Genomic DNA, 14,582 nt, shown 5'->3' on the forward strand with positions numbered 1-14,582 from the left:
AGCCATTGATGGCTCCTTTCCCCACCACGCAACACACCAGACCAACCACCAACTAGCTGCCAGCTATAAGAAACCTCCCAGAGAAACAAGGTAAATGACTCAAAATGGCCATTTGCACTGTACCTCTTGGGAATTCTGCTGGTTTCCTGCTGAAATTGCAGCGGAAGACTAGGACAACTTCCTTGGAATTTCAGGGCCTGATATCGAAGCACAATAGCACAACAGGAGGAACTCCAAGACGAGTTAGGGAGAGGGATGAAGAAAAGAGAGAGAGCAGCATAAAAATCATAGCCATCAGCAGACTCGGTGGCTGAAAGGCACGTACCGGATAGCAATGAAGAGCGAGACCGTTGGTGATTTCCTTTCCCTTCCTGAGTGCCGGTCAATTGTAGAGCTCAATGTATCTCCCCAGTTGAGATCAGACAACTCGGCAAAGACCAGGGACTCAACTTGGGTTCCTCCTGGTCTGTATGGTTCAGTTACACACTGTCTTTAAATGTGAGAAGTCGCACAACACCAGGTTATAGTCCAACAGCTTTATTTGAAATCACAAGCTTTCAGAGCGCTGCTCCTTCATCAGGTGAAGTGAAGAGATGCATATAGACACAGCATATATAGTCAGGGAACACTGCCAGATGATTACAGGTAATCTTTCTAACTGCCCTTTATCATACCTCGGCATAAAGGGCAGTTAGAAAGATTACCTGTAATCATCTGGCAGTGTTCTCTGACTATATATGCTGTGCCTATATGCATCTCTTCACTTCACCTGATGAAGGAGCAACGCTCCGAAAGCTTGTGATTTCAAATAAAGCTGTTGGACTATAACCTGGTGTTGTGCGACTTCTCACATTTGTCCACCCCAGTCCAACACCGGCATCTCCACATCACTGTCTTTAAAAACTGAGTCGTCAACAAGGACCCCTAATCTACTTTCCAAGCTACATTTTATTACTTGCAGGTCAGCCCGTCGATATGACTATTGCAATGAATTGCACCGTGGCCAATGTTATCTGTGCAATTGTACTTGGAAACCGATTTAATTACGGGGATGAAACTTTCGTTACCCTCATAAAACTGGTCAATGAAAACGTTCAGCTTACTGCATCCCCAGCGGTACAGGTAAGGTTCTCAATTTACTAGGGTTAGTCAACATATAAAGAAAATGATTGTAGTTGTAATGATGGACCCCACCTTCAATAATAGATTTAACATGGGAGATTGGGTGGTGGGGCTAACTGACCTTGCACCTCGCTGGCCTGGGTTCATGTTCAACTGCAGGAGGAAAGTTTACTTGTGAAGGGGGTTGTAAGGGTCCTACACAAAATAAGTTTGGATAGTTTTATCCTGTTCCTAGTGGGCCTAGGTGCATAACGCAAAACCATCAGTAAATTGGTATGCAGAGGTGACTGGCGTAGGAATTAGAAGAATAATGTTAGGGTGGTAGTGGAACCGCTTCTGAGATTGGGGTTGAGGTCCACTGTCGCACCAGGTTACAGTCCATCCCCTTGCCCAGTTGCTCTCACCAATTCAATTCATTCAATTCAATTTTATTTGCCATATGTAACTAGTACAAGTACAATGGAATGCTTACTCCCCATAGGCACGTCAGCTATTCTTACAGCGCCGTGTTCAGAAAGTCAATTCAATGGCATCCAGTGGCAGTGGGAGCACGATGTCCCTCAGCCGCTCCGTCCTCCTCGTCACCGCGGCCTCCTCCTCACTGTTGCCGGCTCCACGTGTGGTGGCCTGCTTCTCCCGCTCACGATCCGACCTCTGGCCACCATGCCCGGCTCCCCTCCTCCCAGTCGGACTGCGAGCTTCCCGCCAAGGAGCTGCCGGCTGACGTGCTGTAGCGGGTCGTCGTGGGTGCTGCTGCTGCTCGTTGCGCTGCGCTGCCTCTGCCCGACTCGCCGAACACATCGTCGGGATGTAAATGCTCCGGTCGCCGCGGCCTCCTCCTCACCATCCACGGTCCGACGGCCCGGGGCCTGCTTCTCCCGCTCACGGTCCGGCCTCTGGCCGCCATGCTCGGCTCCCCTCCTCCCAGTCGGAATGCCTTCCCGCCGAGGAGCTGCTGGCCGATGTGCTCTAGCGGGTCGTCGTGGCTGCTGCTCGTTGCGCTGCGCTGCCTCCGCCCGACTCGCCGAACACTTCGCTCCGGTTTCGGGAGCGAGCAGCGAGAGCACGCTTAGCACCGGACCGTCTCGGCCGCCATCTTGACTCACAGTTATACCCTGTAGTTATACCCTCCAGAACCAGAAGTTACGCAACCTCAATGATCTATTTGACTTGAGCTGAGCTTCAAACCTCATATCCTATCCCTCACCAAGACTGCTTATTTCCACCTCCGAAACACCACCCGCCTCTGATTATACATCATCGTTAAACTACTCGCTTCACTACTGCCTGACCTGAGACCCATTTCATTCATCTGTTTCTGTTCTTGTATTTTCAGCTGTTCAATTCTTTCCCATTTCTGGGCTATCTGCCAGGGTCCCATCAGAAACTCTTAAAGAACATCAAGGAGGTGCACAAGTTTTTGAAAACATTCCTCAAAGAAAACCGGCAGGCGTTGAACGAGAATGACATTCGGTGTTTCACTGATGTCTTCATGGTCAAGCAGCAGGAGGTAAAGAATCAATACAACCATGGAGAGTACAGGAAACTTTGTGTTATCCGGAGGCTAAATGTCCGGCAAGCTTGAGCCACCGGCAAAAATCAGGAGCTGTTTCGTTAGGTTTTTTTTCTTTTCGTTGCTTTTTTCTCAACAGTCAAGCTCTGCAAGGTCTCGCTAAAGCTGTTGCTAAGCTACAGAGACGCTTGCAAGGTACGGCCGACTGTTTAGAAGCTGTTGCTAAGGGTTTGTTGCCAGATACCAGTATGTTTCAACATTAGCGCTGGTTTGTCCGGCAGTTTTGATGGGACGGCAACAGCTCGGTCCCGTCGGTGCCGGATATCACAAAGTTTCCTGTAATAGCAGCCTGCACTGAAGAGTGATCGTGAGGCAGGAGCAAAGTGGGGATTAGCAAACTCCAAGGGAAATTCAGCATCACCATTCAAGCCAGTGGTCTCTTCTACATCATGAAATGGAAGACTATTATCATGGTAGGGAAGATTATCAAATGATCTTGAGGGAGTAGAGTAGGCAGCAACTTGGTACCCATTGTTCAAGAAGGGGAATTTCCTGTTGTTTCTGCTGATAATCATTATTCAGTGAGTAATACTGAAGTGCACAGTTGTGTGATGTCAGGATGTGACAGGATAGAGCTTGGTTATGATGCCCCGATGATTGAATGACATGCCAACGCTCATTGTGTTGGCTCACTTATTAAGACTGACCACTTTGGTGAAGTAACAGAGCAACCCAGCGTGAAAACCAGAGTAAAATAACAAAAAGCAAAATGCCATTTTCATCCCAAACCCAACAGGAGTCTCACTGAAGAAATGAAGTTGCTCCTGGGAATAAACCCAGCATCTTGGGGTCTAACTGTCTCAGTTTCTCCTCACACTATCACCTAGGCACTTGGGGAAGGACAGTAGCTATCCACCTGGCATGTTTTTTTTTCGTTCCTGGGATGTGGGCATCGCTGGCAAGGCCAGCATTTATTGCCCATCCCTAGTTGCCCTTAAGAGGAGGGTGGTGAGCTGCCTTCTTGAATCGCTGCAGTCCGTGTGGTGAAGGTGCTCCCACAGCGCTGTTAGGGAGGGAGTTCCAGGATTTTGACCCAGCAACGATGAAAGAACGGCGATATATTTGCAAGTCAGGATGGTGTGTGATCTGGAGGGGAACTTGGAGGTGGTGGTGTCCCAATGCACCAGCTACCCTTCTAGGTGGTAGAGGTCGCGGGTTTGGGAGGGGCTGTCGAAGAAGCCTTGGCGAGTTACTGCAGTGCATCTTGTAAATGGTACACACTGCAGCCAAGGTGCGCCGGTGGTGGAGGGAGTGAATGTTTAAGGTGGTGGATGTAATATTCCCAATGTGTGAGGCTGGTCTTGCGTCTCATGCTTAAATGGTTGTGGTCCTGTCTAGCCAGCTATCACTCTAACCAGATTTGCTCACACTTCTATTCCTGTCTGATTGTACTCACGTTTTTTTCTTGCAAAGGAATCAGGAAACCCAAACACACATTTCCATGAAAATAACTTGTTAATGACAACAAATGACCTGTTTATTGCTGGGATGGAGACCACCTCTACTACCCTCCGCTGGGGTCTTCTACTCATGGCGAAATACCCCGACATTCAAAGTGAGAACTTATTTTTCATTTCTTGAAACTGCTGGACATGTAAAAAAAAAAATGAATCTACACCAAATTTTGTCCAATTCTGAAGTGAAGCAAATGGAACTGAGTCAATTTATTTTGTAACATCCAATACGAAAATTGGTGGGGTGGTAAATAGCGAGGAGGGTAGCCTCAGTCTGCAGGACGATATAGACGGGTTGGTCAGATGGGCGGAACAGTGGCAAATGGAATTTAACCCTGAAAAGTGTGAGGTGATGCACTTTGGAGGGACTAACAAGGCAAGGGAATACACAATGTATGGTAGGACCCTAGGTAAGACGGAGGGTCAGAGGGACCTTGGTGTGCATGTACATAGATCCCTGAAGGCAGCAGAACAGGTGGATAAGGTGGTTAAAAAGGCATATGGGATACTTGCCTTCATTAGCCGAGGCATAGAATACAAGAGCAGGGAGGTTATGATGGAGCTGTACAAAACGCTAGTTAGGCCACAGCTGGAATACTGTGTGCAGTTCTGGTCGCCACACTATAGGAAGGATGTGATTGCTTTGGAGAGGGTGCAGAGGAGATTCACCAGGATGTTACCTGGGCTGGAGCGCGTCAGCTATGAAGAAAGACTGGTCAGGCTGGGGTTGTTTTCCTTAGAGCAGAGAAGGCTGAGGGGGGACCTGATTGAGGTGTACAAAATTATGAGGGGCATAGATAGGGTAGATAGAAAGGAGCTTTTTCCCTTAGTAGAGGGGTCAATAACCAGGGGGCATAGATTCAAGGTAAGGGGCGGGAGGTTTAGAGGGGATTTGAGAGGGAAGTTTTTCACCCAGAGGGTGGTTGGAATCTGGAACTCACTGCCTGAAAGGGTGGTAGAGGCAGGAACCCTCACAACATTCAAGAAGCATTTAGATGAGCACTTGAAATGCCACAGCATACAAGGCTACGGACCAAACGCTGGAAAATGGGATTAGATTAGACAGGGCTTGATGGCCGGCACGGACGCGATGGGCTGAAGGGCCTCTTTCCGTGCTGTATGACTCTATGACTCTACTTGGTCCAATGTGGACTTGGGTTTGGCTGAGCTTGACCTTATCAAAAATATTGATTCTTCCTGGACAGTTTTCATGTATGAAGTTGCTCTCTTTCCAACTAAGATGTTCACCATTCTGTAATGCCTGATGATAGCTGCACTGGGTTGGCAGCGTCTTTCTGGCTACCTGGTTACCACACATGGCTACCTCACAGGACAGCCACATGCATGGCCTGTTCTCATGGGACATCTACACACATATACTTTTCAATAAAGGCCACTGAGTAGTCACAGAGCAAAAAAACAGGGTTATATTTTCTCCATCCCAAGCACCGAGATACTGAACCCAACTGTGTTTCTGTCCCATTCCCCCAGCCAAGATCACCTAGCCAGTGCAGGGATCACAGAAAGTTACAGCATGGAAGGAGGCCATTTCGGCCCATCGTGTCCGCGCCGGCCAACAAAGAGCTATCCAGCCTAATCCCACTTCCCAGCTCTTGGTCCGTAGCCCTGCAGGTTACAGTACCCCAAGTGCACATCCGAGTACTTTTTAAATGTGGTGAGGGTTCCTGCCTCCACCAACCTTTCAGGCAGTGAGTTCCAAACCCGCACAACCCTCTGGGTGAAGAAATTTCCCCTCAAATCCCCTCTAAACCTTCCACCAATTACTTTAAATCTGTGCCCCCTGGTTTTTGGCTCCTCTGCTAAGGGAAATAGGTCCTTTCTATCCACTTTATCTAGGCCCCTCAATGAGGTCTCTCCTCAGCCTCCTCTGTTCCAAGGAAAACAGACCCAGCCTATCCAGTCTTTCCTCATAGCGAATATTCTCTGCTCCCGGCAACATCCTTGTAAATCTCCTCTGTACCCTCTCTAGTGCAATCACGTCTTTCCTGTAATGTGGTGGCCAGAACTGCACACAGTACTCTAGCTGAGGCCTAACTAGTGTTTTATACAGTTGAAGCACAACCCCCCTACTCCTGTATTATATGCCACGGCTAATAAAGGCAAGCATTCCGTATGCCTTCTTAACCACCTTCTCTACCTGGCCTGCTACCTTCAGGGATCTGTGGACATGCACTCCAAGGTCCCTCTGTTCCTCTACACTACTCAGTGTCCTACCATTTACTGTAATGTGTATTCCCTTTCCTTGTTAGCCCTCTCCAAATGCATTACCTCACACTTCTCCGGATTGAATTCCATTTGCGACTGTTCTGCCCACCTGACCAATTTATTGATATCTTCCTGCAGTCTACAGCTTCCTTCTTCAGTATCAACCACACAGCCGATTTTATCATCTGCAAACTTCTTAATCATACCCCCTATATTCAAGTCTAGATCATTGATATATACCACAAAAAGCAAGGGACCTAGTACTGAGCCCTGCAGAACCCCACTGGAAACAGCCTTCCAGTCACAAAAACACCCATCAACCATTACCCTCTGCTTCCTGCCTCCGAGCCAGTTTTGAATCCAACTTGACACTTTGCCCTGGATCTCATGGGCTTTTAACTTTGTGACCAGTCTGCTGTGTGACACCTCATCAAAAGCCTTGCTAAAGTCCATATATACTACATCAAATGCATTACCCCTCATCTACCCTCCTTGTTACCTCCTCATAAAATTCAATCAAGTTTGTCAGACACGACCTTCCCTTAACAAATCCGTGGACTATCTTTGATTAATCCGTGTCTTCCTAAATGTCCTTCAGAATTCTTTCCAATAATTTTCCCACCGCCGAGGTTAGGCTGACTGGCCTGTAATTACTCGGTCTATCCTTTTCTCCCTTTTTAAACAAGGGTACCACATTAGCAGTCCTCCAGTCCTCCGGCACCACACCTGAAGCCAGAGAGGATTGGAAAATGATGGTCAGAGCCTCTGCTATTTCCTCTTTTGCTTCGCTTAACAGCCTGGGATACATTTCATCCGGGCCTGGGGATTTATCCACTTTTAAAGCTGCTAAACCCCTCAATACTTCCTCTCTTACTATGTTTATTTCATCTAATATTTCACACTCCTCCCTGATTGCAATGTCTGCTTCGCCCCCTCCTTTGTGAAAACAGACGCAAAGTATTCATTAAGAACCCTACCGACGTCTCCCGCCTCCACACACACATTACCCTCATGATCTCTAATAGGCCCTACCCTTTCTTTAGTTATCCTCTTACTCTTAATATATTTATAAAACATCTTTGGGTTTTCCTTGATTTTACTTGCCAAGAATTTTTCATGCTCTCTCTTTGCTTTCCTAATATCCTTTTTAATTGCACCCCTGCACTTTCTGTACTCCTCTAAAGATTCTGGAGTATTTAGCCCTCGGTATCTGTCATACGCCTCCCTTTTTTTCTTTATCCTACCCTGTATGTCCCTAGACATCCAGGGGGCTCTAGATTTGTTAATCCCACCTTTTTTCTTTAAGGGCACGTTTGGTCTGAACCCTCCGGCTCTCCTCCTTGAATGCCTGCCACTGCTCTGACACTGATTTACCTTCAAGTAGCTGTTCCCAGTCCACTATGGCTAAATCCCCTCTGAGCTTAGCAAAATTTGCTTTTCCCCAATTTAGAATTGTTATTCCTGGTCTATCCTTGTCCTTTTCCATAACTACCTTAAATCTAACTGAATTATGGTCACCAGCACCAAAATGCTCCCCCACTGATACACCTGGGATCTCTCTGCTCTGTTTAACTCCGTACCACGCCAGGTGATGCTTATACACATTAAGCTAGTCTGTGATTGTTTTATTCTCTGATAATAATGGAATACGCACAAACCATGTGGGATTAGTGTTTACACAAGGAGAGTACTGAGGTTAAAGTTGTTTGGCTGAGAGCACTGGACTGTGGAAACTTCTTTTGTAATATATTGTCTACTGTTTGGTAGGGTCTCCCTCAGCATTTAATATTATTGACCAAAAGCAGCAGTGGAAATTAGACCAGTTTGAAAAGGGCGATCTATAATGAAAGAAAAAACTGACTGATGATTAAAGGAGCAATTCAGCCAGGGGTTCACACCATTAACAACCCTGTCTTTCTTTTCATACTCATCTTCGAATCACTCGCCATTTTTCCAGTCATGGCGCTAGGCTGCAGGCCGATCCAGCTTTAGAACCAGCATCTATACACAAGGTGTGTAAGAGCTGTCCCAGGATAGTTAGTAATATTGAGGAGGGAATGCAGATGTGAGGACGAGACTGGAACATAACCTTACCTAAAGATCTTGGTCTTCCCTTCTGTTAGCAAAAGTCCAAGAAGAAATAGATCAAGTTATTGGAACAGAACGCTATCCAAGACTCGAAGACCGGAAGCACCTGCCGTACACTGACGCTGTGATACACGAAACGCAGAGGTTTGGTAACATTATTCCGTTGAATCTTCCTCATGCAACCACTGTGGACACCAACTTCCGTGGATATTTCATTCCGAAGGTTGAGTATGGAAATGGTCAAGAGCTAGAATACTTTTAAAAGCTATGCGACTTAAAAGGATGTGATCAATTTGAACATTGCTTTGCATACTCGGCCCGTTTCTGTTAATATAATGGGGGGCAAAGGGAAAGGAGATTGTCACTGCATTGGGGAATGGGGGGGGGGGGGGCGGGCTGATAAAAGCCATATGGTATATATTTATTATTTTTTGAAGTGCAGATTTTGACCTAGACTTCGAACAGGTCGAGTTCGGGTCAGGCGCCCATTTTACACCCCACCCAAGTTTATGCTCCATCGAAGTCAAACACAACCCTTGCTCGACATCAGCCCAGTATTCAGAGCCGAGACTCCAGTCTCCGCTGTCTGGAGTGGGGCCAGAACCCAACCCTTCTGACTCAGAAGTAGGAATACTACCACTGAGCCAAAGGCTCACTCCTCCAATTTAAGGTATAGGTGCAGATAAATAGTTTGTAGTTACATTTGATTTACCTTGCAGGGTGAAACTTGATACAATCTCTCTCAGGACATGAAATGGGTTGGGTAGATTCCACAATAGAGCAGACTGAATAGCCTATCACTCTTTTTTTCTGTGTTTTCCATTGACCTAGAACTTCCATTTAACCTTGAATGCCAATGGAAGTGAGATGATACGGGAGTTCTACTCCCCACAAGAATGCCCCAAGGCCCCGGCTGATTTTCCAGGGTCAGTGTTTAAATAGCTCTAGTGTTAGTCTGTCTGGAAGAAGCCAAAATGGCTGCAGTAGGCCTCAAACACATCTCACAAGTGTAGTGTGACTGGCAGACTTGAGGCTGGTGAAAAGTGGCACAAAAGCACCTTGATTTATGCAATGGTCACCTTGCAATTAATTGAATAGACTTGCCAACCTTTTAATTTGCTTTAAAATTTAAAAGATTAAAATTTGTTTTAAATCCACCCTGCAACATCCTCTCTTCTCAGGCAGTCCCTCGGATGACTTGCTTCCACATTAAAAATGAGTTCTCGGGTGACTGATGAGTCCAATGCGGGACCTACAGTCTCTGTCACAGGTGGGGCAGACGGTGGTTGAAGGGGCGGGCGGGTGGGGTGCTTGGGTTGATGTGCGCTCCTTGCGCTTGCTCCCGGCAGAGACTCGAGGTGTTCGGCGCCTTCCCGGATGCTTCTACTCGGGACAGGGATTGTTTGAGGCTGGAGTAGAATTCCTCTTTGGTCTCGTCTGTGGCTTCCAGTGTTGTGGCGTACACACTGATGATCGTAGCGCACTGGTTCCAGGCTAGGGTGAGCCAAAGAGTCATGAGGCGCTCGTTTATACCACTAGGAGAGTCTCTGAGACGCCCAACCAGTTCATTTTTTATGGCGAAGCCTACCCCATGGAGGCGGCGTTCTTCTTCAGGTTTGCCTTTCCAGAAGAAGGCAATGCTGGCTATCGGGAATGCAATAGCATTCCTTGCACCCCAGTGTTATTGAACTACATTCCACAACATATTTACGTCTAATTATAATGTCCCAGCAGACCTGTGACACACCCACTATGAGTTCTGACTTGAAGTGCCACAAACAAGTGGGAAGCTTGTGGAATGTCCACTAATTGAGGTATGCCAAGAGGCCAGTATTGTTGCTGCGGAAACTCTAAGCCTCCATGTGGTGTATTACTGGGTCAAGGCATGGATCAGTAGAACATCCGAAATCGTTCTGTCTTAATGGGACCAGTACAGAAATTCAGAGCAGAGTAAATGTGCTTCACTACAAGGAAAGTGAGAGAGCTGGTGAGCCCAGGCCCCCTTGTGCAATTGCCGACCAGTGAGAGATGACCATTGGCCGGGGTCTGGTAATCTAGTGCAAACCTCTCTTTAGTCATTGGAAGAAATAGGCTGTGTGATGGTAAGTTTATTTAATGATGTTCTGTTCAATGAATTGTCCTGTACTGACCCAAAGAGACAGAGAAGGCCGTTATGCACCATTGGTAACAGGAGTCCCTTCATTTGTTACATTAGTGGCTCTTCCAATCTCATTGGGGCAGTAATTCCTCCCCAAACGCGTGAGTACGGAAGGGGTACTCGCGCGTCTGGCCGGAGGAAATGCCGGTTTTCAGCATGCACAGCGCATGCGCTGAAAACCAGCATTTCCTCTCCTCTAACCCAAGAGGTGAAGAGGCTAGCGCGTGCGCTGTAGGGGGCAGCGTGTGCGTCTTGGATTTCCTCTGTTTTGGGGGATTTGCGCATGTCTAAAGGCCTCCGGTCTTTACGCTTGTAAAAAGCACACGTAAGTATTTATTTTTACAGGTGGTGTTTTAGTGCAATTTAGAAAATTTTTTTCCACAGGTTTATTATTTTAAAGAATCTACAATAAGGTAAGTTTAGTTTTAGACCCTTTTTATTAAAAATTTATTTTTTCAAAGAAAAAATTGTTTAAATTATTTTTTTAAACTTATTTATACTTAATTTAATGATTGGGATGTTTTTAAAAATTTTATTTAAAGTTTAAGTAGTGTTTTGGGGTGCAGTACTTTTCATGAGTTTGACAGTTCTTACTCTCAAACTTATGAATGAAGTTTCCCCTCCCCTGATTGGCTGAACAGTGCTCACCTGATCCCAGCCGGCACATCGCACTAACTACGCCGCTGGGTCAGGTTAGCACAGCGCGCCGACATCAGAACCGGGCCACTGACAGGAAATCCACTGCGGGCCAGGTTTCAGATGTCGGCGCGCCGGGTAAGTGCACATCGGGGGCTTGCACGCGCGGCAAGCCCCCGACACCAAGTTCTGGGCCATTAACCCGAGACTTTACCATGATCTTGGACTGGACTGAATTTGCTTTCTGATTCACAGGGGACTCGCATCATTCCATCACTGACTTCAGTGCTGTACGATAAAACTCAGTGGGAGAAACCAAATGAGTTCAACCCATTGCACTTTCTGGATGCGGAGGGAAAGTTTGTGAAGAGAGATGCCTTCATGCCTTTCTCTGCAGGTAATGGGTGAATACATTGGCTCCAGGAATGTGGTTTTAAAAAAACCAGTGAGAAAGCTAATCTGTGGTTGCCTCTTTTGAATTTACAGAACCTTTTCCATAAGGTGCTGGTACACAGCCAAGTACCTCAACTGGCATCTGATGTGCCAGGCAGCTACCAAGCTAATGAACCCCATTGTAGGTTCTATAATATGAACATAAGTTAAGAATAGGTAGTGATACAAAAGCAAAAACTGCAGGTGCTAGAAATCTGAAATAAAAACAGAAAATGCTGGAAATACTCAGCAGGCCAGGCAGCATCTGTGGACAGAGAAACATTTCGGGTCGATGACCTTTCATCAGAACTGGGTCAAGAAGCCGTGATGGGAGTGAGCCTTGGCTTAGCGGTAGCAATCCAGCCTCTGAGTCAGAAGGTTATGGGTTCGAACCTCACTCCAAACAGCCCTAGTGAGCAGAGTGATAGTTCTGGCCTCTGAGTACTGGGTTGCTATCCAGTGAGGTACTCATGTCCGATGGAAGCAGAATTTTTTGATTCATTCTTGGGATGTGGGCATTGCTGGCAAGGTCAGCATTTATTACCCATCCCTAGTTGCCCTTGAGAATATGGTGGTGTGAGCCTTCTTCTTGAACCACTACAGTCCATGTGGTGAAGATACTCCCACAGTGCTGTTTAGGCAGAGAGTTCCACGATTTTGGCCTAGCAGTGATGAAGAGAACTGGCGATTATATGTCCAAGTTGGGATGGTGTCTAACTTGGAGGGGAACCTGGAGCAACCAAAACTCTTAAGAGTGGGTTGACATCCAGCAGGCTAGTTGCGTCTGATGGGAGCGGAGTGGTGACCCCCTCATTGCATCTAGCAATGATAGGGAGTTCTGAGTCAAGCCAACAACCTGCCTATGCAAAAAAGTAAGAAATCACACAACACCAGGTTATAGTCCAACAGCTTTATTTGAAATCACAAGCTTTCGGAGCGCTGCTCCTTCGTCAGGTGAAGTGGAGAGATGCATAAAGACACAGCTTATATAGTCAGAGAATAATGTCAGATGTTTACAGTCGGGGAACACTTCAGCAGTCAAGGACATTCAGCCTCCGATCTTCGGGTAAGCATTCTCCAAGGCAGCCTTCGACACACGACAACGCAAAATCATCGAGCAGAAACTGATAGCCAAGTTCCGCACCCATGAGGACGGCCTGAACCGGGATCTTGGGTTCATGTCACGCTACATGTAACCCCACCTGACGTAGGGTCATCCAGACTCGAGTCGTCGTTGGCTTGTTCTCTCCACACAGATGCGGCCGGACCTGCTGTGATTTCCAGCAAAAAAAATGTTTTTTTGTCTTTTTTTGTCTTTCGTACAGACCCCAGCATCTGCAACATTTGACCCCTTGTGACCCCACCTCATTGCTCTTTGATGTAATGTTTTCCTGACTGACCTGTTTGGACACCATTCACACCTTTGATTGCTGTGATTATCTCTCTGCCGAGGTGTGATAAATGGCAGTTACAAAGATTACCTGTAAACATCTGGCATTATTCTCTGACTATATAAGCTGTGTCTTTATGCATCTCTCCACTTCACCTGAAGAAGGAGCAGCACTCCGAAAGCTTGTGATTTCAAATAAAGCTGTTGGACTATAACCTGGTGTTGTGTGATTTCTTACATTTGTCCACCCCAGTCCAACACCGGTGCATCTCCACACCTATGCAAAAAAGGACTTCGCGTTTGTGGTATTAATGATGTTCCGCACCTTTTTTGTTTCAGGTCGGAGAATATGTGCTGGGGAGAGTCTGGCCAAGGCGGAACTCTTCCTGTTCTTCACCGCTTTGCTGCAGAAGTTTCGGTTCCACGCTCCACCTGGTGTCACAGCCCTGGATCTCACGGCCGTGGTGGGAGTTACGCTTGCCCCGAAGCCCCACAAGCTGTGCGCTGTGCTCCGCTGACACTGTGCACGACGATGCTGGCAGTGGATGTGATCGACTGTCCCCCCCCAATCACTGGCCACATTCTGCCGGGTGTACATTGGAACCCGTTCAATGCCCTGCCTGCACATTCTGGGCTTCGGGTTATTGCAGGCAGGCGGGCTCGCCTGATTTATCTGACTAGGTGATCGCACCAATGAGGCTGCCAGCTGGATCAGGTTCCAGTACAAACTCACCCTTGATCTCCTGGTCATCAGTTCTGCTGTAATTAAACATAGAAGATAGGAGCAGGAGCAGGCCATTTGGCCCCTCGAGCCTGTTCCGCCATTTAATGAGATAGAAACATAGAAACATAGAGATAGGAACAGGAGTAGGCCATTCGGCCCTTCGAGCCTGCTCCGCCATTCAATGAGATCATGGCTGATCTTCATCTGAGATCTTAGCTGATCTTACCAGTTCAGTACCCCGTCCCCGCCTTTTCTCCGTAACCCTTAATCCCCTTAGCCTTCAGAAATATATCCAATTCTCTCTTGAAAATATTTATTGAATTAGCCTTCACAGCCCTCTGTGGCAGGGAATTCCACAGGCTCACCACTCTTTGAGTGAAGAAATTCTTCCTCATCTCTGTTTTAAATGATTTGCCCGCTATTTTTAGACTGTGGCCCCTGGTTCTGTGCTCCCCTGCCATTGGAAACATTCTCTCTGAATTCAGCCTGTCCAGGCCTGCCATAATTTTATATGTTTCGATGAGATCCCCTCTCAATCTTCTAAACTCCAGTGAGTACAAGCCCAAACTATTCAATCTCTCCTCGTTGGTCATTCCCGCCATTCCAGGTATCAGCCTGGTGAATCGCCGCTGCACTCTTTCCATGGCAAGAACATCCTTCCGCAGATGGGGCGACCAAAACTGTACACAATACTCCAGATGCGGTCTCACCAGCACCTTGTACAGCTGTAGTAAGGTATCCCTATTCCTATACTCGAACCCCCTTGATATGAAGGCCAA

General features: G+C 47.1%; 1 protein-coding gene across 3 annotated transcripts in view; it reads left to right on the top strand.

Annotated features, from left to right (window-relative positions):
* Window positions 1-13,953, top strand: part of LOC147096478 (cytochrome P450 2K1-like) — a 42,837-nt gene extending 28,884 nt beyond the window's left edge. For 2 of the 3 annotated variants that reach the window (XM_085975268.1, XM_085975267.1), the window contains exons 4-9: window positions 962-1,122; window positions 2,459-2,632; window positions 4,109-4,250; window positions 8,499-8,686; window positions 11,513-11,654; window positions 13,419-13,709. In XM_085975268.1, the coding sequence (XP_085831394.1) occupies window positions 962-1,122; window positions 2,459-2,632; window positions 4,109-4,250; window positions 8,499-8,686; window positions 11,513-11,654; window positions 13,419-13,597 (986 nt within the window). In that variant the 3' untranslated portion in view covers window positions 13,598-13,709. Of the gene's footprint in view, window positions 1-961; window positions 1,123-2,458; window positions 2,633-4,108; window positions 4,251-8,498; window positions 8,687-11,512; window positions 11,655-13,418 lie in introns of all 3 variants that reach the window. The other variant, XM_085975266.1, reaches the window with a different exon arrangement.
* The last annotated feature ends 629 nt before the right edge of the window (window positions 13,954-14,582 follow it).

This window comes from Somniosus microcephalus, unplaced genomic scaffold, assembly GCF_052327205.1.
Source record: "Somniosus microcephalus isolate GS21.2 unplaced genomic scaffold, FLI_Smic_1.0 unresolved_chr1, whole genome shotgun sequence".
Lineage (NCBI taxonomy): Eukaryota > Metazoa > Chordata > Chondrichthyes > Squaliformes > Somniosidae > Somniosus > Somniosus microcephalus.